The following is a 26,223-nucleotide window of genomic DNA, read 5'->3' on the forward strand; positions in this document are numbered from 1 at the left end:
AGTCCACCTGTTCGCCTGAGTATCACTTCTTAATTGCCGAGCAGACTTTGCATGTTGTGTGTTCTGTCAAAGAGGAACTCCACAGATTTTACTCATGAAGTTATATAATAAGAGTTTAAAAGAGTTAAATGTCTTGTTCTTTTGTTTCGTATTTGATCACTTGTTCTCCATTATGATGTCATTTTCTTTTTCAGGTGCTTTTTTGTTTTTTAAGGCCTGATCAGCCAGAGAAGTTCAATTCATTATTTTCTTATTTTCACTTTAATTCTGTATACACTTATTCTCCAACAATTTTTCAGGTTCCTGTTTTGAATCTCAGCTCAGTCACATTAAAAGCCTCCCTGCTGTTTGTGTTGGTTGTGAGGGTCTATAGAGAGACGCTGTTGAGTGTCTGAGTCTCAGACAGTTTTGACTGCTTTGGGTTTTTTTGTTTTTTTTATGTCGGCCTCTTGGGAGTCTCCCAACTTTATACAAGTAAACCTTGAGGCTTTTCTTTTGTCTACACAGCTTAAGCAAACTTTATTTCCAACAGACCATATAAACAGTTTGGTTAGTTAAACCCTCAATTCTTGCTTCACTTGTGTCTTCATGCTGTATAATCTTGGTCTCTCACATCACCTTTCATAATTACTGCACTTTCCTGAACAGACACAGATTTCAATGTATTTTGTCATTATCTTCATCAATATTCTCACTGATGATGTTCTGAAGTTAAATGTGTAATATCTTCTGTCAATCACTGTGCAGAATCCCCAAGAAGATAAGATCCAAATGATGATACCGATGATATCCACAGTGATACTTTCCAATCAGGAGAGAATCTGGAGGTCAGGTCACCCACAATGCTGAATGAGCTCAAATCTGGACCACAAAATCAAAAATCAAAGAGTTCAAGAATCTTTATAGCAAGCAATGTTTATTAAAAAACAGATCTACTACAAGAACTACACATAGAATTATATAAGGCCTATTTGATTAAACTACTATTGCTATTACTGTACAATATTGTACCAAAAAAGAGTGTACCTCTGTAATGTACAACATTGTATATACAAAGTACATCTGAACACAGGATTCTCCAGTAATACAGAGACAACTATAAATAGATTTGACATTACAGTCTTTTTTTTTTTTAGTTCTGCTGTTTTCAAATGGACACAAAAATGCATATTTAACAATATTCAATTCTGACAACTCATCCCCACACAGTTAGTCCACACGCAAAGCCAAGTTGTTCAAGTGCACGATGATTGATTTAAGATCGAAGAGAGTCCCAACGGCCGGGACGAAACACACCAACCAACCACATGCATGTCTGTATGTGTGAGAGTGCGTGTGTGCGTTGATCAGTTCACTGCAAAACACACACACACAGTCACACTCCCTCTAGCTGTCACGATGAGGTAAGAGCAACACAAATACGCCAGGTCATACACAACAGTATACAGAGATTTCAAAAATAACCCTGAACAGTTATAATTCATTACCTGGTAGAGAACATACAGGAATGCAGTATGTGCTGTATTTCTGGGAGGAGGGTCGAGGAAGGGGAGGAAGGGGAATATGAGGACAGAATTCAATCAATACAGTTTCGAGAACAGGAAGGTGTTACTCCGCTTACCAAGAACGGCATATGTCAACTTTGGAAGTCAGTGTTTGCAAAGTGATTCACATATTCCTCAATTCTTCATCAGATCTAATAATGCAAAGATACATTTTAGCGAATAATATAAACAAAAACAAAAGTTTAAGATCCTGGATTTGGGTTTTCTCGCCTCTTTCTTTTAACGGTCCAGTGTGTAGGATTTAGTGGCATCTAGCAGCGAGGCAACCAACTAAAAGTCTGAGATCCTTTACTGATGAGAAGAGGGTTCACCTGTACAGGAAAAACTGAACTAAATGGATAACACTGCCAAAGATCCTTGAATACTTTACTTAAGAAGAATAAACTGAATAAACAAATTGACCTTAAAGGACAACACAGTTTCATATTGTTTGACTTTGTTTATATTTGGCGGACCCTGCCACCTCTCAAGCATCAAACAGTGTTCTGGGGACCTTATTTTCCTCAGAGAACAGCTTGTTTATTCAGATATTATTCTGAATTTGAATTTCTTCAACTACATATTGCCCCTTTTAATGGAAACATAATCATGAATATTATTTTCTATTTCTGGCCCTAAATCATCCATAATCCTGCACACTGGACCTTTAAAGCTGGCCTGCCATGGATGTTGTCACGGCAGCGACTGAAGACAACATTTTATGTATCCCTGCAGACTTTTTTTGGCAACACATACACAGTGCATATTTATTCAGCACAGCAGCTGCTAGCTGAAGCGTTTTCCTGTGTGTTACGCCGTGTAGTTGCTGCCGAGTGGCATCCCTTGATGACGGGTGGTGGGGGGCAGGGCTGGGAAGAGGTGCATACATACTCCTCGCATGCTCACACAGGCACACACACATGCACACACCCAGACAGCTACACAGTTCAAAATGTTTACCATTACATGATCTGAGCATTAATAAACAACTGGAAAAAAAAAATAATTATAATAATAAAAGCAAACTTTTGCTTAAGAACGCATCGGATGAGGTGGTTGGTTGTGCTTCTATCTAAACACACTCAGGAGGATCCTCAGCTCCATGCTTCCAGTTATCATCATGATTATTACACATACATACACACCATTAGAATAATAAAACCCTTTTTTTTTTTTACTGTTAAGTCTGAAGGATATAGTTAAAGGAGCAAGCTGTAACTTTGTTTTGAAGTTGTCCTGTAGCTGGCACTGCTGATATATAAACTGATGTCTATGGCCCCAGCATGCAAGGAAAAACCTGAAAGGCGTTTAGCTGCCACAAAACACACACACATTTGGAGAAAATGCGTGTGTCTGTGTGAGTACGATCCAACATTACCTATAAAAATGCTGGGTTTCAGTGGTCCTCTACATACACAATAGAGCTGCAGGAGGGAAGCAGCATAATGCCTCAAACTACCAGCTTTCATTATTTTTATTGCTATATTTGGAGTTACTGTTGTTATGTTTTGGAGAGCGCTGCTCCTGCTATGCTCCTGTTGTGGTACTAGTACTGAACAATAATAATAATAATAATAATAGAAAAAAAAAAATCACCAACAGATCAAACACTGGAGGAAGAGATAAAATAAAGCTCTTGATCACATGACTTACACTGATATTTGGCCCAGTTTTCTTTCCTTTCATCATCAATCAGAACACCTTTAGTCTGCAGTCTTTCCACTTCTGAAGCAGCGAGTCAGTGAGTTTTCATTTCTACACAGAATGAGAGCTTAGCATTTCACAGTCTATTCTCAGGAATCAAACACTCCCTTCCAGTCCGCTAGTCATGGGTCATTAAAAAGAAAAAAAAACTCTGTCATGTCTACTATACAAAAATCAAACAGTGCTTTTTGTTCCTCACTTAAATCTGTGTGTAAAAGGCAAGTAACACTCTTGCACGCTCACTCAAACACAATTTCAAACATCACAAACTAGTGTATGTAAGCTGTAGGTCTGTAGGTGCCCGTCCTGAGTCCTGTTCCCTTGTTCGAGATTTTAAAAGTCCGGCGATCCCTGGAATCTCCGTGGTGGCAAAGAAAGAGAAGCGTCTAATCTATGCCTGTGATAGCAGAGCTGCAGGGAGAGGGCAGAAATAACTCTCGACACCCTAAAGGGAACATGGCGTCTTAAGAACTCGCCTGGACACCGAGAAGTGAATGCTACACATGAGTAGTGGGTTAGGTCTCGTGTGAAAATGAAGTGCTTTCTGCACCTGCTAGAAGAGCTGTAAGAATCCAAGAGTTTGTGAGAATCAGTAAGGTGGATCAGACTGAGAAGTCCTAAGCCGGGCAGGATTTGTCGTTAGACTGGGGTGGAGGCGGAGGAGGAGGGGTGTGAGGGAGAGAGTGTGTGTGGCCTGTGAGTGGAGGAGGAGGTGTAGGGGGCACAGTAGAGGTTGGGGAACCCATGGCCGGGCTGCAAGCTCCTCCTCCGCTTTTCGGGAACACCACCGGTTTGGGCCTCGTCGCTGGCGGGCGCAGCTCTCTGAAGGAAGGTACGGATGAGGAGAGGGAGGAAGAGGAGAGGGAAGGGGACGTGGCGGAGGGGAGGGGGCTCCTCGGCTGGCTCTTGGCTGGGCGGAAGGAGGAGGGCACGTCGCTGGCAGAGGAGGCGCTGCGCTGAAGTGGGTGGGCGTGAGAGGAGCCGCCATCGCTGTCCCGCAACAGACGGGAGTGGAGTGGACTGGAGGGCTCCGATGCCCCTCCTCCCCCACCACCACCCACACCTTTCAGCTGCTCCAGTGTGTCCAGGACCACGTCAGGGGCGTGTGTGTGTTTTGAGGTGCTCTGTCTCTCCAACTTAGTAAGCTCACTCAGGGCAGAGCTCATGGCAGCCTCAATGTCCTGCAACATGACAGCAAAGTAAAAGTTAACTTGTGCATAGAAAATCCCACAGCAGCAGATGCGGATGTCACTGATGTGTACCTGTGAGCTGGGCTCCACCTGGGCGATGACCTCAGGATCCAGTGGTCTGTGGTTGCTAAAGCTCTTAGAGCGCCCTGCTGTAGTTGTCTTGCGTAGCTGTGGACTCTCCACCTAAATGTTCACAATGTGTTCAATTAAAAGCTTGCTGGAATTAAACAAAAACACCCATCCACTACATTAATCTGTTGAAGACGTTAGAGTACCTTGGTCTTGAGAGAGGAGTGTCGAGTGACAGAGTTGAGGATGCTGTGAGCACTGACGGGTCGTTTGTCTCCAGTTTCTTTCACCAGAGCCCCACCAACTGGGAGAGATGCTGTTCTCACCCCTCCTCCACCCCCTCCGCTGGGTCCCGGACTGGTACTGTCGCTCTCTGAGCCCCGGAAAGTTCTTCGGATGCTCCCGGACTCTGGACGTTTCCTCATCCTGAAGGAGACAAACATTTCAGTTACATTTTTTATCATAAAAAAAAAAATCAATCTTCTGTTCCAGATTCAGATCTTGTGGGTTTGTTTTGTTGTTGTTGGAAACGAAAACCTCTGATACACTGTCAATAGTCTGTATTTGTACACGCCACCCACTTGTTCAGGTTGGCCAGGTAGATGTCAGCCACATGAGCTCCAGTAGGTGAAGCAGCGCTGCCTCTAGTGGACACCCTCTCCTCCAGCAGGTCCCTGCTGTCCACATCAGGTTTTGGACTTCCCCTGCCCCCATCAGATCTGAGACAGTCAAGAGAGAAGAAAATGTCTCTCACATTCAGACATTACTAATGACAGACAAAGACGACTGTGTTTGCATGATATACAACACGGAAAATCGACAGGGAAGTCGTTCTGGTATAATAATAATATGCAGTTTGCTACGTCTCATGGCAGATTAACTTCCTTAGCTACGGGGATTTCCAGTGGACTACTTTTTGTGTTTACTTTTGATCAGATCACAGAACAAATGTCATTTCTATTTATGTTTTTCTTAGAGCGGGCGGTTTGCTTTGATGGCTGTCCCCAAACCGCTACATCAAAGACCATGTCATTCTGCTCCTTGTGCTTGATATTTCCAAGTCTAGCGACTTACATGTCTTGGACGACAATGTACTGATGTGGCACCAGTCCGTCCACACCGTTATGTCTTCCCTCCCACCAGTCATCGGAGGCTCTCTGGAACAGAAGCAGAGACGCTCCCTTCTTGAACGAGAGTTCCCGACTAGTCCGGCCGGAGTAGTCGAAACGAGCGATGGCTTCGAACGGGTCGGACTCTGAAACAGCCAAGGAGCCTGAGATTCAGAGGACGGTGGACAGACACAGGAAGTGATGGAGAAGCAGGGGGCAGCAACGGATGGGGGAGAGAAGAGAGGAAGAGAAGGGAAGCCAGATTAGTGCATAGCAGGTTAGTGCTGCTGTGTTTGGTGACTGCACACATGTTAAAGGAGTAACAAAGCAGCATAATTAACAGGTTACTGGGGAGCAGAATGTGAGCTGGTTTAACTGGTTAGAGCCACAGTAACTGGTGAGAAAAGCAGGAAGAGATCTCATAAACTGGTGACAAGATTATATACAGTAAATCATGTACTGCATGTATTCACATGAGTGTGTGTGTTTCTGTGTATTACGCACCATCTTCACTGTTGTGGCTGACTGAGACTGTGTCGGGCGCAGGCTCTTCCACCAGGGGGGGCTCACAGTGTGGACTGTCACTGATGTGGACACAGCGGGCAGATGAGGTTAGAAGACACAACTACACAAGTGTCAGACTGACAACACATGTTGGTGACTCACAGCCTGACCTCATATTCCTCCATTAGATCACAAAAGCTCATAATGTAAGCACCACGCCACCGCTCAGTGTTGAGATTAGAGCGACGGTGGAAACTTGTACACTCCCTGGAACCACAGTTTTTGTTGAAAATGTGCTGAATGTCTCTGCTTAGATTTTAGACACTAGTCCAAGACGATCCAACGCAGAAGACTGACTGGACCTCTAAAAGAAAGTCTTTACATGAGTGTTTTTCCTCTTATCTGTAGTGCTATTTATCCATCTAGATTGTTGGGGGGGGGCGTTATGGGGGTCTCCTTCTGAGCATAATGGAACTAAATGGCACTCAGCTTGTGGCGCTCAAAGCAAATCATAAACTGGTTCATCTCGTGATAATCTACAGATCTTGTTGTGAGCAGTTTCATGCAGGAGCTATTTTCTTTCTACCAAACCATCTTTTGTTTATGAGTTCATCTGGTTGCCAGTAATTGAGTGGTTGATAGTAACTGTTCTTCATGTATGTCATGTATGTTTTTTTTTACAGTTATGGTTACAGACTCTCTCGACCTCCCTACACTTGTATTTTGAGGGTCATTTATTTGCCCAAAAAAGACACAAAACACACAGTAAACAAAGTTAAAGAGAGATTTGATAGCTAGCATTTTTATTTTTTAAATTCCTATAGATATCGCAATAATATTGTTATCGTGAATTTGTTTCGGCCACAATAATCATGTCGAAAAATCGTCAGATATCGTGACAGCCTTCTTAGCTAGCCTCTGGTCCATGAGTAGAGTCACGCTTCCTTCTGTGTGGTGATATAGTTGGTGGGTGTAGTTTGGTAGAAGGAAATAGTTCCTACTAGAAACTGCTCACAACAAGGTGTGTGTTACCTTGAGTAACAGGCTCATGACTTTTGAAGTTTTTCAAATTTTGGTGTGCCATCTGGGCTCCATTATATTCAAGAGAAGGCAGACATAATCCGAAACTCACACCAAAACAATCTAGACATATAAGTAGAACTATAGAGGAGGAAAACTATTCATTTTTTATTCTGGGTGGAACTGTCCCTTTAATTGTCAAATGTAGACTCCCGCCACGTTGCTAAAACCTCCCACTAGTACAGTACAGTATTGATCACATGAGCTAATTGGCTGCTCTGGCCCAGCCATGCCAGTGTGAAAATACCTTCTGTTACACTTCCTACAGTAGAGAGTGAGAGCTGCTCCTTCAGGGTGACTTACAGTCTAAACAACTGCACTGACTGGCAGTAATCATAATAACTGGTGCCGGGGCTTGTCATTACAGTAAAATTGAAAGTTGGCCCCTGTGTGCATTGTGGTGTGTGCATGCTGTGCTCTCCCAGGCCAATGTGGTCAGGCGGTACTTTAATCTGCTGTGTGATGGAGGGAAAGCTGATCCTCGTGGCCCCCTGGCCCTGAGCGGAGCAGACAGACTGAGCCCCCATCACTCCACGGCAGCCCCTAAATCAACCCCACCCCCACCCCTTTCTGGCCTCCTCGTCATCTCCAAGCCCCCTCCAGTTAGATACCAATTGGACAAGACATTTCCTGCTGTCCTGCTACCCTGCATGACTTATCGCTCCTCCCACACACACTCACCAGAAGTCGTCTCCAGCTCCAGGGATGGTGTAGATGGGGCCCTGCAGGTCCTGCGGTCCGGGGAAGATGGTGTCATGGTGGATGATGATAGTTTTAATGAGCTCGTTTACGTGAGCCTGGCAAGAGACCTGGTCGTGGCCCTCGGGGACAGACATCAGGGTGGGGCCGAAACAGATGGCCAGGTTGTAGGGGTCCATCATGTTATCCTCGCTGTACTGAGACAAGCTGGGCGGAAGGGAAAGCAGAGTCATTTAGAGGGCATTACCTAATCCTTCTCTCTTAAGCATATAATATATACAAACTGACTGTGCACACAAACAACCATGACATGTCATTTATTGTCTCCATCACCACTGCTTGTGGATAAACTGTGAATGCATATCTGTGTGTGTCAGGTCAGTGAACACTACTCAAGCCTGCATCATACTTCATTTGTACACTGTGCTGATGTGCGTTTGTGTATGTTTTAAGTGTGTGAGGAGAAGCAGGACCATCGTGTTGACTGTAAATCACATAAGCAAAAGAAGAAGCTCCCCGCCTGTCTCCGCACGAGCTGCCCAAGACCACTTGATTTACTCGGGGGGTCTCAAATTTCAGGTCCCATTTTGTTTTTGTCTTTCACTCCTTTGTGCTAACCCTCCTAACTAACAGGCTTTGTCATGGATTTTAAGGATGGTTTGCAATGGATTCTTAATATTCTCCCTTATTAGCCGATGCTTTTTGGTAGAGTTTGTCCCTGTCTTTTTTTCCAGAGATTGTGGCTGATGTGAGCCGAGTCAGACACTAAACAATGCCAAGAAAAGGAAAGTGAAACCTTTGGGGATGATCTACATTTATGCATAATTCATCCAAAGTCTTGAAAATATAAAAACACACACTCTGTAAAGTAATGACACTCAAATAATTGTTTTCCAAATATGCATGTTCATTAAATAACCTTGATATCAAAAATCTAAATAGGAAACAGCATGTCAACCCCTTCACAAATGACCTCTAAAAAAATCTGCAAAAAAATAAAAATATTACACCTTTAAATTGGCAACTTGAATGTTCTTATATTGAATGTTATTGGGACAATGTTATGTAAAACCTTGAAACAAAAGATGATGTTTTATTGTAGAAACACTTTACACTTGTTGCAATGTTTGGAGTAATAAAGCAAAGTAGTATCATCCTTAAATTGAAGCATGGAGTTGGGATCGTCATGATTTATAGTCATTTTGCTTTCTCTAGGCCCGAACGACCATTAATCATGGAGACAATAATCCAGTCAAACATATAAAAAGAATTTTAAGTTTCAGGGAAGCTGTCAGTCATTGGATGCTTGATAGAAGTTGGGAGATGTAACACGAGAATGTGCCAAAACACTGTGAAAAATTACCCACAAAATGGCTCAGACATAAGAAAAGTTCATTTTCAGAATGGTGAAAGTTGATCCTGACATCAGATCAGTTGAGATTCTGCGACATGAATTGATGAGAGCCATTAATGAAAAACATTCTGAACAGGGACATGCCCTAAAAATCCTCCTGGCTAATGCTTAGATGTGATCAACAGATGCAGGTTGGTTGAGGACACTGACGTAAAACAAGGTCGACCAAAATCAAGGTTTCACTTTCTTTTCTAAACCTGACTTTAAATGTTCGCGCAAATAACTTAACAAATACACAAAAACATGCTATTATTTTAATGTTACCATCTCAGGAAAGTTAAGCACGTCCATTATTGTGATTTAGAAAAATTGCAGATAATATTTTCTGATTAATTGCGCAACACAACAGGGAAATCCAAGAGGTTCACTTACTATTTCTTGCCACTTTATATGACATTGGACTTTACAAACAAACTTGACTTGAAGTGGAAAACAGAATCATTCCTCAAGGGGGAAATATTCTTTGCACTTTGGACTGTCATTAGGGTCCATACTTGACTTCCCACAGAGGTCAAAGGATGTTTAGATTTGCTGTGAGGAGGCCAAATTAAGTTCTTTTGACCTCATTCTGGTGTTTATTTGTTGTGTTTATGAGTTTCTGTGGGGTAAAAAAATGCTTCTCAACTCTTGAAAGGCAGATTTTCAGGCCCTAACTTTTATAAATGGCTGAGCAGGTTTAAAGTTTTGTGCTCCTTATGTCAAATTATGCAACACTGTGAACACAGACACACAGAAATGCTGCACTTCATGAACTTGAGTTGTTTTTTAGTGCATTTGATTGTCTTCTGATAGTTACTTTTTCATGGTTTATGGTGATTGAAAACTGCTTTTATTGTCAGTAGACTTTGGTATACTGAAAGATGTTTTTGTACAGTGATTGATACTGAAAGCAACTGCCTTTGAGGAATGGTATCTCATTGTGACTCACATGAGCATTAATAGAAAATGTGTAGGAGCGGGGCTGTCATCTCTCCACATTTTGTTCTGGTCAGAGTAATTATTGCAGTCTTTTTCACCCTATGACACGCTAATCATAGAGAGTGATGTAGGCTGGGTGCTTAGCTGTGACTATTTGGTGTTCTTTAGTGTTGAAATCTGATGAAGCACGCGTTGAAATGCATGTGTTATTTAACGAATATGAACCTTTGCAGAATATTGACACAGGCCTCTGAAGTGGGCCGTTATCTGCTTTTGTTTAAACTTGCAATAAACAACGTTTTTTTGCAGTAACTTATCATTCTGAAGTAAAAAAAAAGGACACCATCCCTGTATAGTTCCCTATGAAGCTTTCACTATGCTACCTTATCTGCCACAACACTAGATTTTCCCAGAATAACTTGCAACTTACACTGCAAAAGGAAATGAACCCTGCTTACGGAGGAGCCAAAGAGGGAAAGTGATAGAAACCGAGGTAAAACAGGAGCCAACAAACCGGCATTGACTAAATGGAGAGCGCACTGGTGTTGTGTCAAACTCTGTTACCCGGTAGATTTGTTCAAAACGGGCATTCTTTCAACTAATCCAGTGAGTGACAACACCCAGGGCATTATTGTTGGGCATGTGTAACTATTTAATTGTAGTACAACCTCTTTTACTTTACTAATGCATAATCACAAGTAGGTAATAATGTGTTATGTTGAACCACTGCTGCAAGAAGTAGTGTGCAGTCTGCAGCAGTTGTTCGTCCTTCTCTGTCTGCTGCAGCTACATGTTTTTGCTTGTACATTTATAATCGGGCTAATCTACTCTAAAACTGCCCAGATGCACTCAGGACATTTTTGCAGAAGCCTCCAACAGCTGCTGGAGAAGGTCCCAACTAATCTGCCATCCACACCAATCTCTCAGCAAAGTGGCTGGAGCCGGCCCTGACAACACCTGCCTGCTTCTTAATACAACCAGGTGTTTTACTCTCCCTTTCTCACAGCACTGAGATCAGAGTTTCAAGGTCAAATTGGAATAATTACGGTTGTACTTTGCTTTGGTTGGGAGCCAGGCTGCTAGCTGCAGCCGTGTTGCTAACCAGCACCAACAGTAATACCACAGGGAAATACTAGGAGGGGAGGGAAAGTTGAAAAGTTGTCTATTTCCGTTTAAGTTAATATCACAGTTTGCTTCCTGAGACTGCTTCACAGTGGTGTATGAAGACTGTGTTAAGTGACTATGGTGTTACTATTTCTGTAACTACAACAGCAACCAAACATTTGGTTTCTCTCGCAGTGCATGCCTGAGGCTGGAAGATATGTTGAAACTCAAACATAAAAAGTGGTGACTGTCGCACCGGTTTTATTGACACACTCCTAATTACAGTTCAATGTAATTCTTGTGCAATTCTTTGGAATTTTAAATATGTTTTTCTCCTGTCATGTCATCTAATACATGACATATATATAACTTAGAGGAAAAAAATCAGTAAAAACAACTATAAATGGTTGATTTCTGACCTATTAGTTTACTTTAGATTACTGGTATGTGTGTGTTTGTTTGTGCGGGTTGGCACTCACTGGTTAAGGAAGGCGAACAGGTATCTCATGATGATGAGAGTTTTGTTCGGCAGAGACTGCAGACCTTTCTTGATGTGGACTGCCCGCTCCTGGAGGCTCTCCATCGCTGAAACATAACATAGCCATGACACATGGGAGATTACTTGCACACTCAAGCACAGAAATACACACAGAACTGACCAAAAGGATGAGACACTTACAAACACAGGATATGAGGTCATGGAAGACTTCCTTAGGGAAGAGGGCTTGGTCCAGTCCTCTGAAGTAGAGCTTCAGGACACCGGCGATTGAGTCCATGTCGTGGTCATTCTGGTCCCCCGCCAGCGGGTCCTCTCCTATATCCAGAGGAGAAGACGGAGAGAAAAGATAATAAAGTGTTGGACAAACTGATTAAAATGCTCATGTTTCCTGCTGGATGATTGGCTTACCTCTCTCAAAGGCATTCTTGATGTCATTGACTTCCACCTGAGAGCCTGACACTCTGAAGATGCCCTCATGCTGCAGACCTACACAGACATAAACACACAAAAAACAGGTGTTACGTCAAAATAAGACCCCCTTTTTCATTTTCAAGATTTAAAGTTCTGGAGGTTTGGCATATTTGTAATTTGAAGCATGACGTTCTGGTAAAATTCCCAATTTTAATTGTATCCAGAACAGATCACACTTGACACAAACAATGCAACCAATCAGTACACAGGAAAAGCTGATGCTCCCCTGGAGAATTTCGCTCACCATGGCGACTGATGAAGCGGATGCAGCTCTCGACCATCAGAGGAATGGCTTCACCGGAGTCCTGAAACAGGAGGAGAAGAAATTACTCCCGATAGAGGAAGACAAGACAGGAGACTGGTGTGGAAAATAACACACAGCGCACTTCTTGTCAGGAAGATTTCCACACACATGTCTGCACACGCACATGCATCGGTGCACACACTTGTGTGTGTGTGTGTGGGGTGGGTGTAGTAGTACCCAGCTGTTGCTAGGAGACGGCGCTTTTTCCTTTTCCCTTTGTTTGTTTGGGGTTTCCAGAAAATCTCTGGGAGGTGAAGGCTGTGGAGTGCATGTTGGACTATTTACAGTATGTACCCATTGTTAGGGGAATCCCACTGTGGGTTTTAATATGTAAAAAAAAAACCTGACCGATATTTGAAACAAACAATCTGCGTATTTCTCTTTCAAGTGAGAGCTGATGGCCAAAACACAAGCCAGCCACAGGGGGGCGCCACAAACATGAGATTCCCCAGCGGAGTAGCACTGCGATCACTTAGGTGTCGTTTCAGATTGCATTACAGTGCACCAACGGATTCAACCGCAAATAAAAATTATGTGTTGGTTTGAACCAAAGTGCTGTCAGCCCCTAGGTGTCGATACATCCTGTGAGAAAACATGTGGCACGAGTTAAAAGCGAACCTCCGGCCGCTCTGAGCTGGTGGCCTCTCAGAAACAAACACACACAGACACTTATGACAGATAATTACCTGCTTCCGTACCGACGAGTTCCTCCGTCCACTATGCAGAGGGAGAGATGGGAGAGAAACAAACGGCAGTCTGTCATTATGTCTCCGGAGAAAGTCTATTTATACTCTGGTTACTCTCTGTTTGTATACACAGACACATACGCACATGTGTTGAGAATATCTATAAACCATGACGGGGAAAATAATACCCCCGGTTGCCAAGAAATCAAGCTCAAACGCTGCTATGGTATATGCAAGTGTAAGCATGTGTGTGTGTGTGTGTGTGTGTGCATATTTCCTTCCTTCACCACACCTACCTGGCAAGGCAACAGTCAGTCTTCTGACCTAAAGAAGGGAGAAACAGGAAGAGGGGGAGGGGAGAGAGAGATAGACGGTTTTAGTAGGAGCAGGACACATGAGGAAACGGCTTCAGATGGACAGAGACAGGGAAACAAACTTCCTACGTAAAGCTGCAAACGAACACACTACTTGAGAATGGTTTTCCTGTGAAGTTGTGGAAATACAGACACATTCAGCACTGAGGAACACCCCCATCCTCAGACCAAAACACACAGCTGCATCCACATATGGTCACTGTCACTGTGACCTAGCCCTCCGCACACACGAACACACACACACGAACACACACACACGAACACACACACACACACACACACACACACACACACACACACAGCTTGTGATTATTAGATATATTAAACTCTCTCTGCTTCCCTGCTTGGGCACTAATGTGTCCCAGTAAACCACTCATCTCCCTGATCTGCTCCATATTCTGCCTCTGGGCATCAGGCCTTTCCTGAATCCATCTTCCTCCAACTGGGGGGGCTCCCAGTTCACACACACATATACACACACACACTTAAACAGGACAGGACACACAAGGACAATGTCTTCAAGCTATGACTGTCCCACTCACTCTCTCCCAGGGTCTTCTCGATGAGGTCATGCTTGGCCTCCAGCTTGGTGATCAGGTTCCTGCCTTCCAGAAACTCCTTCAGCTTCTGCAGCATGCAAAAAAAAGACACACGTGGTCACGTATAACTGCATGAAAGCCTAAAGTTCGGTCAATTAGAGCCTTTTGTCAATCAACGATGACAATCAGCACTGACCGTGAAGTAAAACTGCTCCGTCTCCTGCTGGTTGGCCCGTCGTTTGGCCAGGCTGGGCTTGCTGAGATAGGATTCGCTGAAAGTGGACTTGACCGACTCCATGCTGTTGCTGTGGTGGAAGCACTCAGAGACGTCGTAGTCCTCCACCGTCACCATGTCTTGGATGGTGGACAGAGTGGCCTCCATTGTTTTCTTCACCTGATGGAGAGTCAAGGAAGAGGAGATGTCAACAGAAGACCAACCAGATGAATTAGTAATAAAAGAGGAAACAGAAAGATGTCTGACCTCCTCATTCTCAATCTTGAGCGTGGACAGGCGGGACTGCAGCTGCTGACACCTCTGGAGCAACTCGCTTTCCAACGGCTGCTGTGCACACACCACTCCCATCTACACCCACCCCAACACACAGAGCACAGTGGAAAATGAGACAGTGCACAATTTGAGATCATCTTTAAAACATTCTGCCCTTCCCAGTGCACAGACATAAACTTTAAAAAGAGGTTCTGTATTTATCACTGAAGAGGAGAAGCACTACAACTGTACCGTGTCTCCCATGTGGGACTGGAAGTCAAAGCGAGCCGGAGGGCAGAAGACGTTGTTGTAGGTCTCCATCAGTTTCTGTTTGTCTCCGTTGGCCTCCAGGCTCTCTGTGGCTCCGTCCAGCGTCTCCAGGCCCAAGTGTTTGGACGTCTCTACGTTCTGTTCTGCAGATAGGTAGGTCCTCAGGGCGCGGTGTAGGCTGGCGTGGTAGCCGAGGTCACAGCACTGTCACACACACATGCACACGCAAAAATAAATACGTGAACTGACATGACATGGCATGTAAACTTTGTTGGTAAAATAATATGCAAGTGGAGAGAGATCATGTCGATGTCCCCCTGAGTTGAAATGTAACTTGAGGTTTTTGTTTTTAATCATATGTATACAGTAATGGCTCAGATATGACACATCCCCCCCTAGGGATAACTGTGTGCACCTGCAGTAATGTAATAAATTAATGCAAAACAGTGGTACGATGCATAATTTGTACATTTTATCAACATCAAATTTTTGGAAGGATAAAAGAACATGCAAGAAGACAAAATATCCATCACATTTTTTCCAGGAAGGCTGGGCTCACATGGAGCCGATCCCAGCTGACAGTGGGTGAGCGGCGGGGTACACCCTGAACAGGGTGAACCAGTTTTGAGCAGGAAATTTGTAATCAAGAATCAAGGGAGGGGAGTGCACATTGCGCAACAACCTCTTAACTACAGTTTGCACGTAAGGTCAAAAAAAGTCTGCCAATTTTTGCTACCAGCTATTTACTCAACCAAATTTATTTTGCTCCTTAATGCTCCCAACGGTTCAAAATTAGGTGCACAAATCAGAGCAGAACCGGTTCCATGTGGGTGGAAAAAGAGTGTCAGAGCCACCTGCTGCTGACCGCTCTATCAGTCCAGCCAGCAGTCAAGATGTTTTTATCCGTCAGAAAATGAACTGCTTCCATTCTGTCTAGATGTTTTGGCCACTGGCTGTATGTAGGAGAGGGTGGGGTGTGGGGGCACAACACCACTTTGATGTGTGGAGTGTTGGGAAGCAAAGCAGAGAGGGTGACCGGTCTGCTGGCTTCATTAGGAGCACTGAAGCTAATGCGAAGAGACTGACCGAGGGGGCCCACCACTGGTTAGAACACAGGGACACACACACACACACACACACACAGACAAATGTCTGCAAATGTTAGTCGCTCACACAGAGTAACAGAGTGTGTTGATACTCACGTCAATGATGTCGGAGAGGTCGTGGATGTAATATTTGAAGGCGCAGCTATTGGTGGCCTCGAGAGCGAGCAGGTACTCGTTCCTGGCCTTGATGGCCTTCAGCCTGTTCTCTGTGTACTTGGCTTGTCTCTGATAGGAGAGAGAGGGAGTGAAGGAGAGAGGGGAAGATATCCAGCAAGAAGGAGAGAAGAAGGATAATGACAGGTAGAGGGAGGGAGGGAGGGAGGGAGGGAAGGGAGGCGAATAATAGGTGTTAGAGTGAAACGCCTCAGTATTGATTATGGATAATAAGAAGTGGAGAACTGCGTTGCTGTGACAGGCCCCAGCTGTAGTAGACAAGGTTAGCAATAAGCCAGTCATGCACTCATAAATCATTCATGAGACACACTGTAAGCCAGCGTAACAACAGGTGGAGCACTCTGACACAGCTTTTCCCTCCTCCCCTTCCCTTCCCCCTGCAGGTCCGACCCCAGCTCACCTTCTCCTTCATCTTCTCGATTTTTTTCACGCTGGAGCGTCGGACGGGTTTCTCGTCGCTCTTGATGCTGGCCAGAGTGTCGGGGGAGCGTGGCGTCTGGCGGTCGTCTTGTCGACCGGAGCGTCCCATCTGCTTCTCCTCCTGCTTCTCCGCCTCCTTCAGCTTGGACTCGGCATTGATGCTGTCAGTGTTGTACATGTGGTACGTCTTCATCACCTGGGAACGAGGGTGGAGAGTTGCAGGCGAACATAAGAGTGTGTTTTCTCTCTCTTACTTCAGTTCTTGGCTCCGGATCAAAAGTGGGATTACGCCAGTCAGGATAATGAGCAGAGTGGAGCACTGAGGTTCAAATACACTTAAAAGATTTTTTTGGAAGGAACTTCTAGCCCTGGCATTCAAAGATACTGCAGCGAATGAGTCAGCCTCCTCTACTGTACTACACGACATGGTGGTAAGAGTTTGACATGAAGGGTTAAACACATGAAACGAGTGTGTGTGTGCAGTGTCAGCCTTATTCCAGTGACCACCACCAGAGCCATTATTACACTGCTCAATCGCCTCCAGACAAACACACTGGCCTGTCTATGAGTATGCATGTGAGCATGTGCGCGTCACTCAAACCAGATCTATTTCTATCTCTTACTATATACTGTAATTACAGCATAAGACCTGCTTTTATGGGCCTGGCTCAGCTGAGGCTATGTAGCTGCTTGCTGCTCAGGGCTGTGCTGCGGGAGGAAACTTTGCCCACACACACACAAACAGACAGTGAAACACACTCTGATTGCCTGAGTCCTTTTGGCAGTACCATGGACATGTGTAAGCGGATGCTACCAAGCCCCTGACAGCGTGAGAGGACCAAAACAACAGGCGGTCATGATGTCTGAAATATCAAATCAGACAGTCCAATTAGCAAGGGCCGACAGTAACAGTGACTCACAGAGGAAGAGTGTACAGTATATTTTTAAATTGCATTATAAAACAAACATACACTGAACAAGAGTCTACAGTCATGCTAGCTAGAAGGCTCTGTCAAGCTGTACAGAGCTAAATGCTAACATTGGACAGCATGCTGACATGCTCATGCATTGATGTTTAGCAGGTATAAAGTTAACTGGGATCACCATGATCAAGCTTAGCATGCTGGCATGCTAACATTTGCCAATGTAATGTGACGTATAAGTGTTTAACGAGCGTACCATCGTTTGGTCGATGGGTTCATGAGCTCTGCCTTCATAGCACCCAGTTTCTACAACAACTCTTCCAGAGAGGCTTTCACCATCTTTCTCCCCCCCTGCTGCTGCAGTCTGCTGGCTGCACAATGTTGTTTGAGGCACCAAACAACATAATAGAAACTCAGAGCTTTTTGGTGGACCTCTGAATGTTTGTGCTTGTGTCTTTTTTTGGCCTATATGACAGCATCTGTTTCACCCTGACACCAGATGGATCATATCAACCAGCAACCATACATTATAAGCTATTCAGCAGTGGGCTATACTTAAAACGTCATTTTATATATTTAGTGAAAATGGCTTGAACATCACTGTTGTCCAGTTCGTCTGATCCCAAGCTTATGCGATTGGCCACCGCATTGCATTTCTCCAAAAGTTGTTTCTGTTTCAGCCCTTCGCAGCAGGGTAATGAGACCACCCCACTGAAGCCTAAACACACTACTCAGACTCAAAATGAATGGCAGGACTGGCATTTCGCCACAACGACTGATTTGGTGTGAATGAGGCCTAATCCATCCAACAGTTCATTGTTGTAATATTTCAGTCTGGATGAAAATGGACAAACTGAACAACAGCTATCCCTTGAGCCAAGACGCTAGTGTGGCTAAAAATCTTTAATCCGTAGCCAAGTTGCCTCCTTAATCTCCATGTCATGTTTTGTGTTGTCTGTAAGCTTTTTGTTGTCTGCTTGTGTCATATTGATGTGTCTGTATTACAATTTTCAAAGTTAAAGCATTTTGATAGCTTTAACATCTAATATCCGACAACACTTGTGAGGAACAGGACGTGCTCTCGCTGTTGAGCAAGATGCAAGAGATCACAACGATAATAATGTATCCACATATGAGTGGTTCCTCTTACCGTGTAAAGCTCATTAAGAACTTTCATCAGGTCCTCTTGCAGCTGTACGCCGACCTCTTTGCTCTGCAGAGACAGAATAAGACAGATAAATGTGAATAAAGAGCCTTAACCATTAGCTCAGGATCAATACGTCCAGCCTCTACTGTCCAACTGTCCACCTGGTCACCTCTGTGTCTCAGTCATGCGGTCAACCAACTACCCATCATCAATCAGGGCTAGATTTTCTGGCTCAACAGGAGCGGAGGAGTCGCTGGCCCAGATAAGTGAGCGAGGCAGTAATGGACTTGATGGATGTGGAGCTAAAGTAGGAAGCTACAGATACTGATCTTTACACATTGGCAGGGAGGAAAAAGAGCAAGATAGAGAGGGTAAGAGGACAACAGAGCTGAAGACAGGGGCGAGATGACACAAAAAGGAGGACAGAGAGTAATACAGGCACTACCATTCTCCAGACATTAACAGCCAGGAGCCACGAGTGACTGATGACTTCACGGCAGCCCACAGATCAGTAGATACACACAGAAAAGAAGGAAGGAAGTAGGCTAGAGCTGCAGCGATTCGTCGATTGGTTGGCCAGGCCTAAAGAAAATTATTTCTCCAGCTTCTTAAATGTGAGAATTTGCTGCTTTTCTTTTCTTACATTTTATAGACTAAACAAGTAATTGATTATCAGTTTGTGCACACAAATTTACACATACGACATATGACATAACAGGTAAGAAAGAGTGGGGGGGGGCAAACATGGGAGGACAGAGGAGAAGAAAGAGAAAAAGCAAAGAAAGTCAAGTGAAAAAAAAAAAAAAGGTTGAGGAATGCACAATGAAAGCAAGAACAGATTTCTCCAGCGCATGTTGAGCATCTGTCTTCTCCTAGGAGAGGGTACAGAAGGGGGCGGGCTGTGGCGTAGTGGGAGTTCAGAGGTGAGCCAGTAAAAAAAAGGTGAAGGGTGGTGACATTAAGGTGGAGAAATGAGAGGAGAGGTGAGGGAGAGGCAGCTGTTTATATGCCTACAGAGAGAGGATCAAAATAATGAATCTATCTGGGAGATGCATTATTTTGTTTCCTAAGACAACTGCGCCTATCCCGGCCCTACTGTGCTGTGTTGTGTTTGGCTAGTGCTTGTTGCACTGTGATGTACCTTTTGATGGAAAGCTTTCTGGCAGAAAGGTGAAGTTGGATGTCTGGTATGAAACCAAATGTTCACTGATTATTTCTAGATTCACTTAGTGATTTCACAAAACAAATCATGTTCATGTCTTCATTTGTCAGTCGCCGTTTGGTTTAGATTAACAAAACTACTCGGTTAGGTTCAGAAAAAAGATCATTCTTTGGGGCAAAACAGAACCACAGAGTAGATCTCTGCATTAAAATAGACCCTTTCAAATTCACACAGAGGCCACCAGTATGAGCCAATCAAAGCACAGAAGTACTAGCCAATCAAAGCACAGAGGGCAGGACAAGGTGAAACTGTCTTGGGAAAAAATTGGGAGAATTACAGAGAGCGCAAAGGTCAGGAACGGAAGGCTGCAGAGAGAGGAAGCGACAGGGAAGAGATTTAAGGTAGCGCAGCAGACAAAAAAAGAGGTAACGGGATGACTGAGCTTGTCCCACCCTTGCTCTTTAAGGCCCTGTAGGACGCTCATATTAGGTGACAAGCAGCCAGACTAGAGCCAATCAAAAAGCAATCAGCCGTGGCTGAGCCCACCTATCTGTCAACTGTGGATCTTGACCTTTGGACTTCTCATTTTACCTGTGGTCGTCCGTCTGCCTCGGCAAGACCGCAACATAAACCAGCGACTAGCACGCTTCATTAGCTCTGATGTCTGCGGTCCAGGTTGACACTGTGTGCTCATTAATACAGTTTGACTCATTAGTACTTCCTCTCTTTCACTGACAAGCTCTCAGACACACTCCCACTGTGCTGCTGACAGGATCATTCTGCACTACTATCCACACTGGCTGAGATGAATGTGTCGACTTCTCTATTGCGGATCGTGACGTTCTCGATGAGTCGTGCGTGTGAGAGCGGTGCGTGTCATGGCCCCCGGCACTGCTGGTAATTCATGGTACTGACTGGAAATGCCATAAATGAACTAATTATCTGCTTAATTAGCCATCAGTGCATTCTCTGTGTGCAGCCTGTTTATGACCCAGACATGATGGAAGCGACCCTCGTGCCAAAGAACAACCAGCGCGACAAAATAGAAATCAATGCCCATGACTGGGCCAAGAGAGAGAAAGAAGGGAGAGAAAGTGTAGGCAGAGGGAGGTTTGAGTTCCCATCGCCTACGATCAGACTGTAGTTCAAAGACGACCTATCTGGTTGGGAATCAGCAGCCTCTGCCATGACATTCCAGACACAGACTGCTTCACTTTGCCTTCCACGCACGCACTTATCTCACTCGACTCGTGAGCGCTTTACACATTCTTTTCTCACCGTATCCTTACCTTGACCTTAATATTTAGACCTAAACCCAATTCTGATTTTAAATCCAGAACAAAGTGGTAACAATCAACCAAAATCACCTGGCAGAAAAGTAATGCAGAACGAAAAAAGGTGCATGTAAATCAAAACATGAGCGGTAAGTGGTCGTATATTTATAATGTTCAACTGTTAAAACTACAGTAGATGTGAGGTATAAGAACATATACCTGCTCTGAGCTTGTGTGTTTGGTCTAATATGTCTGACTCAGTCTTGGTATTTGTTCTACGAGCTCTGATCTCAAGAGAAATCTTTCATCTCCTCTCTCTTTTCTCTCTTGTCCGCTCTCTCAGTTCTCTCTTCCTCTGTTCTTCCTCCACATCTCCTCCGTCTCTGTCTGCCTCGTCTCTTTTCTCCCAGACTAGCCGAGGCAGAGATCAGAGGAGACAAGAATGACGCTACTGTATGAGACTCAGGCAACATAAACTCTCCTGGCTGGCCTGAGGTTCAGCTCACTCGCTGTCAGTCAATAAATCAGACGAGACAGAAAACAGATGCTGGAGAGAGGGATGGATGGGCAGGGCAAAAATATGACATGGATTCAACATGTCAGCTACTGGTGTGACACACAAAACCATAATTATTAAACAATAATTTCAGTATGTACAGTAGAAGCGCAGTTATTTTAAGGGGAGACATACCTATAATGCTTTTTGGGGTTTTTTTCTCCATCCCTTCAGTGTTTTATATATTTTCTTGTGTCCAGACCAACAGAAGCTCCTCTCTCCCAAAGAAAACACTGCTCCTGAAACGCCTCGTCAGTACTGTTGCCATCAACTCATCAACGTGACTTTGTGACAGCATACCATGTCACCATGTCACACATTTGCATAATTTATGCCTAGTGCCTAGTTTGACACGTAAGAATTGATTTAGCACAGCTGCTCTGTTGTTGTTAGTGGTGCTGGCTCAGGCATGTGTGAGCTAACCAGTCAGATCGGACTAGGTATTCAGAGAGAATACCGGTATTAAAGAGACATGAGCTACAGCATTTCAGACAGAGGGGGAATAAAGTGCTAGAGCACTGGTCAGTATGAGAAAACTGATGTGTTTTGGAGCATTAAAGCATGTCAACCTATTCAAGTAGAAACCCAAAATAAAATAACCTGAAACAAACCTGAGAATGAGCATTTGTTTTCTTTGAGAGTCATAAACTTTAAATCTCACTCAATAGCCATCTATTCTACAATGTGAACTGAAATCAGCTCCTTGACAAGAGGAGTGCACTCAGTAGAGTGCAGATCTCCGCCAGGTTACAGTCAAGCTGGCAGCAACGATAACAAATACAGGGATTTATTCTTCGAACATTGTGTAACTTCAGTAAGTCATAACATATCAGATATGGAATCAGTCTGCAGATGCTTCAGTTGAAGATTAGACCAAACTTAACTCTGGATGTCTGTTTTTGACAAAAGCCAAAATATGTAACAGACTAAGTTAGCCTGGTTTAAATCTTTATGATAGGCTCATAAGGAATCATATCAATATTTATTATCAGGAGTAAGCAGTCAATGGCAAAAAACGACAGGTTTTTAAAGAATTGTTAATAACCGCAACCATAAAAACCTAGGGTGAGGGCTGATCCTATGTCCGTACCAGGGTTTCATATCCTGTATTGTATATACCCACACATACATCTCATAATATAGTAAGGCTGGATGCAGACTGACCCTGAGGACCAGGTATCTACCCTCTGCACCCCTCATAACATCCCTAAAACATAACAACAATGACTTTGAATAAGCTGTGATCTGTGACACCATGTTTACCTTCTTGAAGAGGCGTCCTGAGTCCTCGCTGATCTGTGCGAAGCGGGGAATGATGTTGTTGAGGTAGAGGTCGGACAGAGTGGCATGGTCGCGGCTCTCCCTCTTCACCTGAAGCAGCAACAGATTCCAGCAGTTCACCGGGGATAAAATGCTCTGCTCTTTCCTGCACACAGAGAGAAAAGGAGCCTTTTAAAAAAAAAGACTTATTCAAGGACCTCTGAGCAACATTTTAGATAAATGACTAACATTAAGTCTCTTTCATCTCCTAATTTCACCCACACCCACACACACACACACACACACACAATGCAGAGAAAGGCATACACTCTTCACACACCGTTTTTACAAAGATGAGACAAGACATTAGGATAAAGGACGGGGAGGGAATTAATGCCCAGACAGATTTATGCACAAATCAGCCACCCTCGCTCTCACATGCACATGCACACACAAGCGCACGCACACACACACACGCACACACGGTCAGTGAGCCAGCCCAAACAGGGGATTCAGCCAGGGTACAAAACCCAGCAGGAAGAGTTAAGACTCCCCCACGAGCACAGCTGTTGCAGAAGGAAAAGAGAGAAAAGGGGAGAGAGCGAGAAGTGAAAGAGACAGAAGAGAGAGATTTAAAGACTGTAATGATTTCACTAACTGTCTAATGGCTCAATACGGTTTCATTGTCTTTGCTTCAAGTGCCCATAAAGCAGTTACACAAATGCGAGGCTGTCAATGCCTTGCCTACATGACAAAACAAGCCCTTTCAGAGGGCGCACGCACAACATGTTTGACTGTGTGTGTGCTGGGCGTGCGTGTGTGTGTACAGTGTGTGTTATGGATGATCCATGGATGATCTAGTGGGTAAAATGGATTATGAGTGAGTGTAAGTGGATGAATGAAGGTCTTTGTGCAGTTAAAAAGGAGCTTTAAGTGGATAGAGACAGTAAAGAGCTGCGAGGCATTTACATCACACACACAGACACACACACACACACACACACACACACACACACACACACACACACACAGACACACACACACACAGATGGGGGTCAGGAAAAGTAGAGCAGTGACCCAGGCATACACAAGGTCAGACAGACAGAGAAAGTCTTTGACCGAGGGGTATAGAGAGGGGGTGGTGTCCATTGGGAGGTGTGTGTATGTGTGTGCGTGTGGGAAAGTCTGATGAGATGAGTCATAGTGATGTGATATGCTGGTACTGGCTGTCACTGGTCAGATGGTCAGATGACTAACTGAGTGGAATAACAATAATGACTTCAAGGAAAAGAAATCAAAATATCCACCTACGCAAAAATTATGGAGCCCAAACACAGCAGCTCTCCACGTGTCGAATGCTAAATCTGAACAATACGGTCATGTGGACGCACTCAGACTTCTCTCTGCTGTCTGTTTGTTTTCCGGCGCGTCTGTCTCACTGGTTGCACAACATTTTTCTCCACCAAAACAGTTCCTCTATTTGCTCAAGCGACTGACCTGCCTCTCCATGTGACATGTCATCCTCAGCCCTCCAGTGATCACCATGGTAATGGCACTGAAATATCACCTAACCCTCCCCGACCCTAAGCTATCACAAGGTAAACAGTGAAATGTCGCTAGCCCACCGAAGGTCACGCGCTGGGAACAGAGTCAGTCTGCGGGTCAGGTGGTGCCAGTGACTCACGTTGGAGGGGAAATGTGAAATGGTCATTTACATTCAGGATCAAAACACACAGCATTAAAGAGGGCATCACTGCTGGGGGATCTGTACGACTGACGCAAACTGAATGGTTAAAGCTCTGGCTGCATAAAATACCAGCACAATGTACAATTAGAATAATCTGAGCCAGGATGATATTTGTCATATTTTCTATGTTATTATTTTGTATGAATTGATTTCTACTTCTGGCTTGCTTAGATATTGTAAAGAAAGTTGTATTCGGTACTGATTGGATTTAGGGTGCCTTGACTAGCATGTTACCTTGTATTCATGTGCTGTCAGAACAACAACAACTCCGAAAGTCGGAGAGAATTGACAAAAGTTGACGCCACATGACGCCGAATCATGGTGGGCGAAAGGAAACAAAAGTCATGTATTGTAATGTCATTGGCATTAGTTTCCTTTGGGCTTCCTTGTCGCTCAAATACTGGAAACAGCTGTCAGTGTGTTGTTTAAACACTCTTGGTGTCCACGTTGCTCCCACATTCTGACATGATGGACATGAACACACCGAAGTCAGAAGAACGACTTCCCAGCTCAGGAAATGGGACCATCCGAGGAGCATGTGGATCAAGATGGGGTATTTTGTGATTGTTTCTTTAGGAAAAAGGTAAAAGGATGCTCTTTATCTTGACATGCTCAAGTTAGATGTTCACTTTCGACATTAAATGTTCTTGTACCAGACTGCAGCTAAAGCAGCGCAGTATCAAACAAACCTCCTCCCTACATTGATTATTTCCACCCAGTGATTCAAATGTGTTGCATCAGTACAGAGTAGACTAAACTTTGCTTTCAGATATCTACACATTCAATCAAAAAGATGTTGTTTAATGAATTCTTATTGGTGGTACCACTGTGATATGTGATCTGTTGGTATTTTCCAGCATCATTAACTATGTAAATAGACACAGAGAGGAAAAGTATGAAGAGGAAAAGTATGAAAAAGAACAGATTTGAACAAATACAATCACAACCGATGCAAAACAGCAGTTGTCAGTCCATGATCTTTAGAGTCATATCCAAAAAAACACACTGAAATAGTATGTCGCTGTAGCCGTGTGTTGTATAAAGGGCTGCAGCTGATTAACAATGAAACTGGCCTAATATTTAGCATACAGGCTTTGAATCACTGTGCAACTTGTGAGGGCTTCTCCATGTGACCAATCAGCCTGTCAGCCCCAAGGCACGCACACACACACACACACACACACACACACACACACACACACACACACACACACACACACACACACACACACACACACACAGACACACAGACACACACACACACACACACACACACACTCACACAATACAGTTAAACTGTGCAACCCCCCCACCACTGCTGTACGCAGTCTGCCAAATAGCAGGAATACCAGGGGTCTCCACGGGATCAACACACACAACCCTCACACCCCACATTGCTTGGAGCACCATCAACGCCTGGCTGTACGGAGAAACAGCCACAGGCCTACACACACACACACACACACACACACACACCTACATTCAGACG

At 44.2% G+C, this 26,223-nt stretch overlaps 1 protein-coding gene across 4 annotated transcripts in view; it reads right to left on the bottom strand.

Annotated features, from left to right (window-relative positions):
• Window positions 1-897: 897 nt before the first annotated feature.
• The window catches only part of srgap2 (SLIT-ROBO Rho GTPase activating protein 2), a 60,511-nt gene continuing 35,185 nt past the window's right edge, over window positions 898-26,223 (bottom strand). For 2 of the 4 annotated variants that reach the window (XM_084349670.1, XM_084349672.1), the window contains exons 3-23: window positions 22,991-23,153; window positions 18,739-18,801; window positions 16,646-16,861; window positions 16,168-16,296; window positions 14,948-15,169; window positions 14,690-14,791; window positions 14,405-14,602; window positions 14,212-14,296; window positions 13,592-13,619; window positions 13,296-13,326; window positions 12,550-12,610; window positions 12,243-12,320; window positions 12,015-12,149; window positions 11,815-11,920; window positions 7,882-8,106; window positions 6,121-6,200; window positions 5,582-5,780; window positions 5,089-5,226; window positions 4,714-4,933; window positions 4,511-4,621; window positions 898-4,429 (exon numbers count right to left, since the gene is read on the bottom strand). In XM_084349670.1, coding sequence (XP_084205796.1) covers window positions 3,866-4,429; window positions 4,511-4,621; window positions 4,714-4,933; window positions 5,089-5,226; window positions 5,582-5,780; window positions 6,121-6,200; window positions 7,882-8,106; window positions 11,815-11,920; window positions 12,015-12,149; window positions 12,243-12,320; window positions 12,550-12,610; window positions 13,296-13,326; window positions 13,592-13,619; window positions 14,212-14,296; window positions 14,405-14,602; window positions 14,690-14,791; window positions 14,948-15,169; window positions 16,168-16,296; window positions 16,646-16,861; window positions 18,739-18,801; window positions 22,991-23,153 — 3,154 coding nt within the window. In that variant the 3' untranslated portion in view covers window positions 898-3,865. The other 2 variants (XM_084349671.1, XM_084349673.1) reach the window with 2 other exon arrangements.

This window comes from Pagrus pagrus (genome assembly GCF_965226575.1).
Source record: "Pagrus pagrus genome assembly, chromosome: 3".
Classification (NCBI taxonomy): Eukaryota; Metazoa; Chordata; class Actinopteri; order Spariformes; family Sparidae; genus Pagrus; species Pagrus pagrus.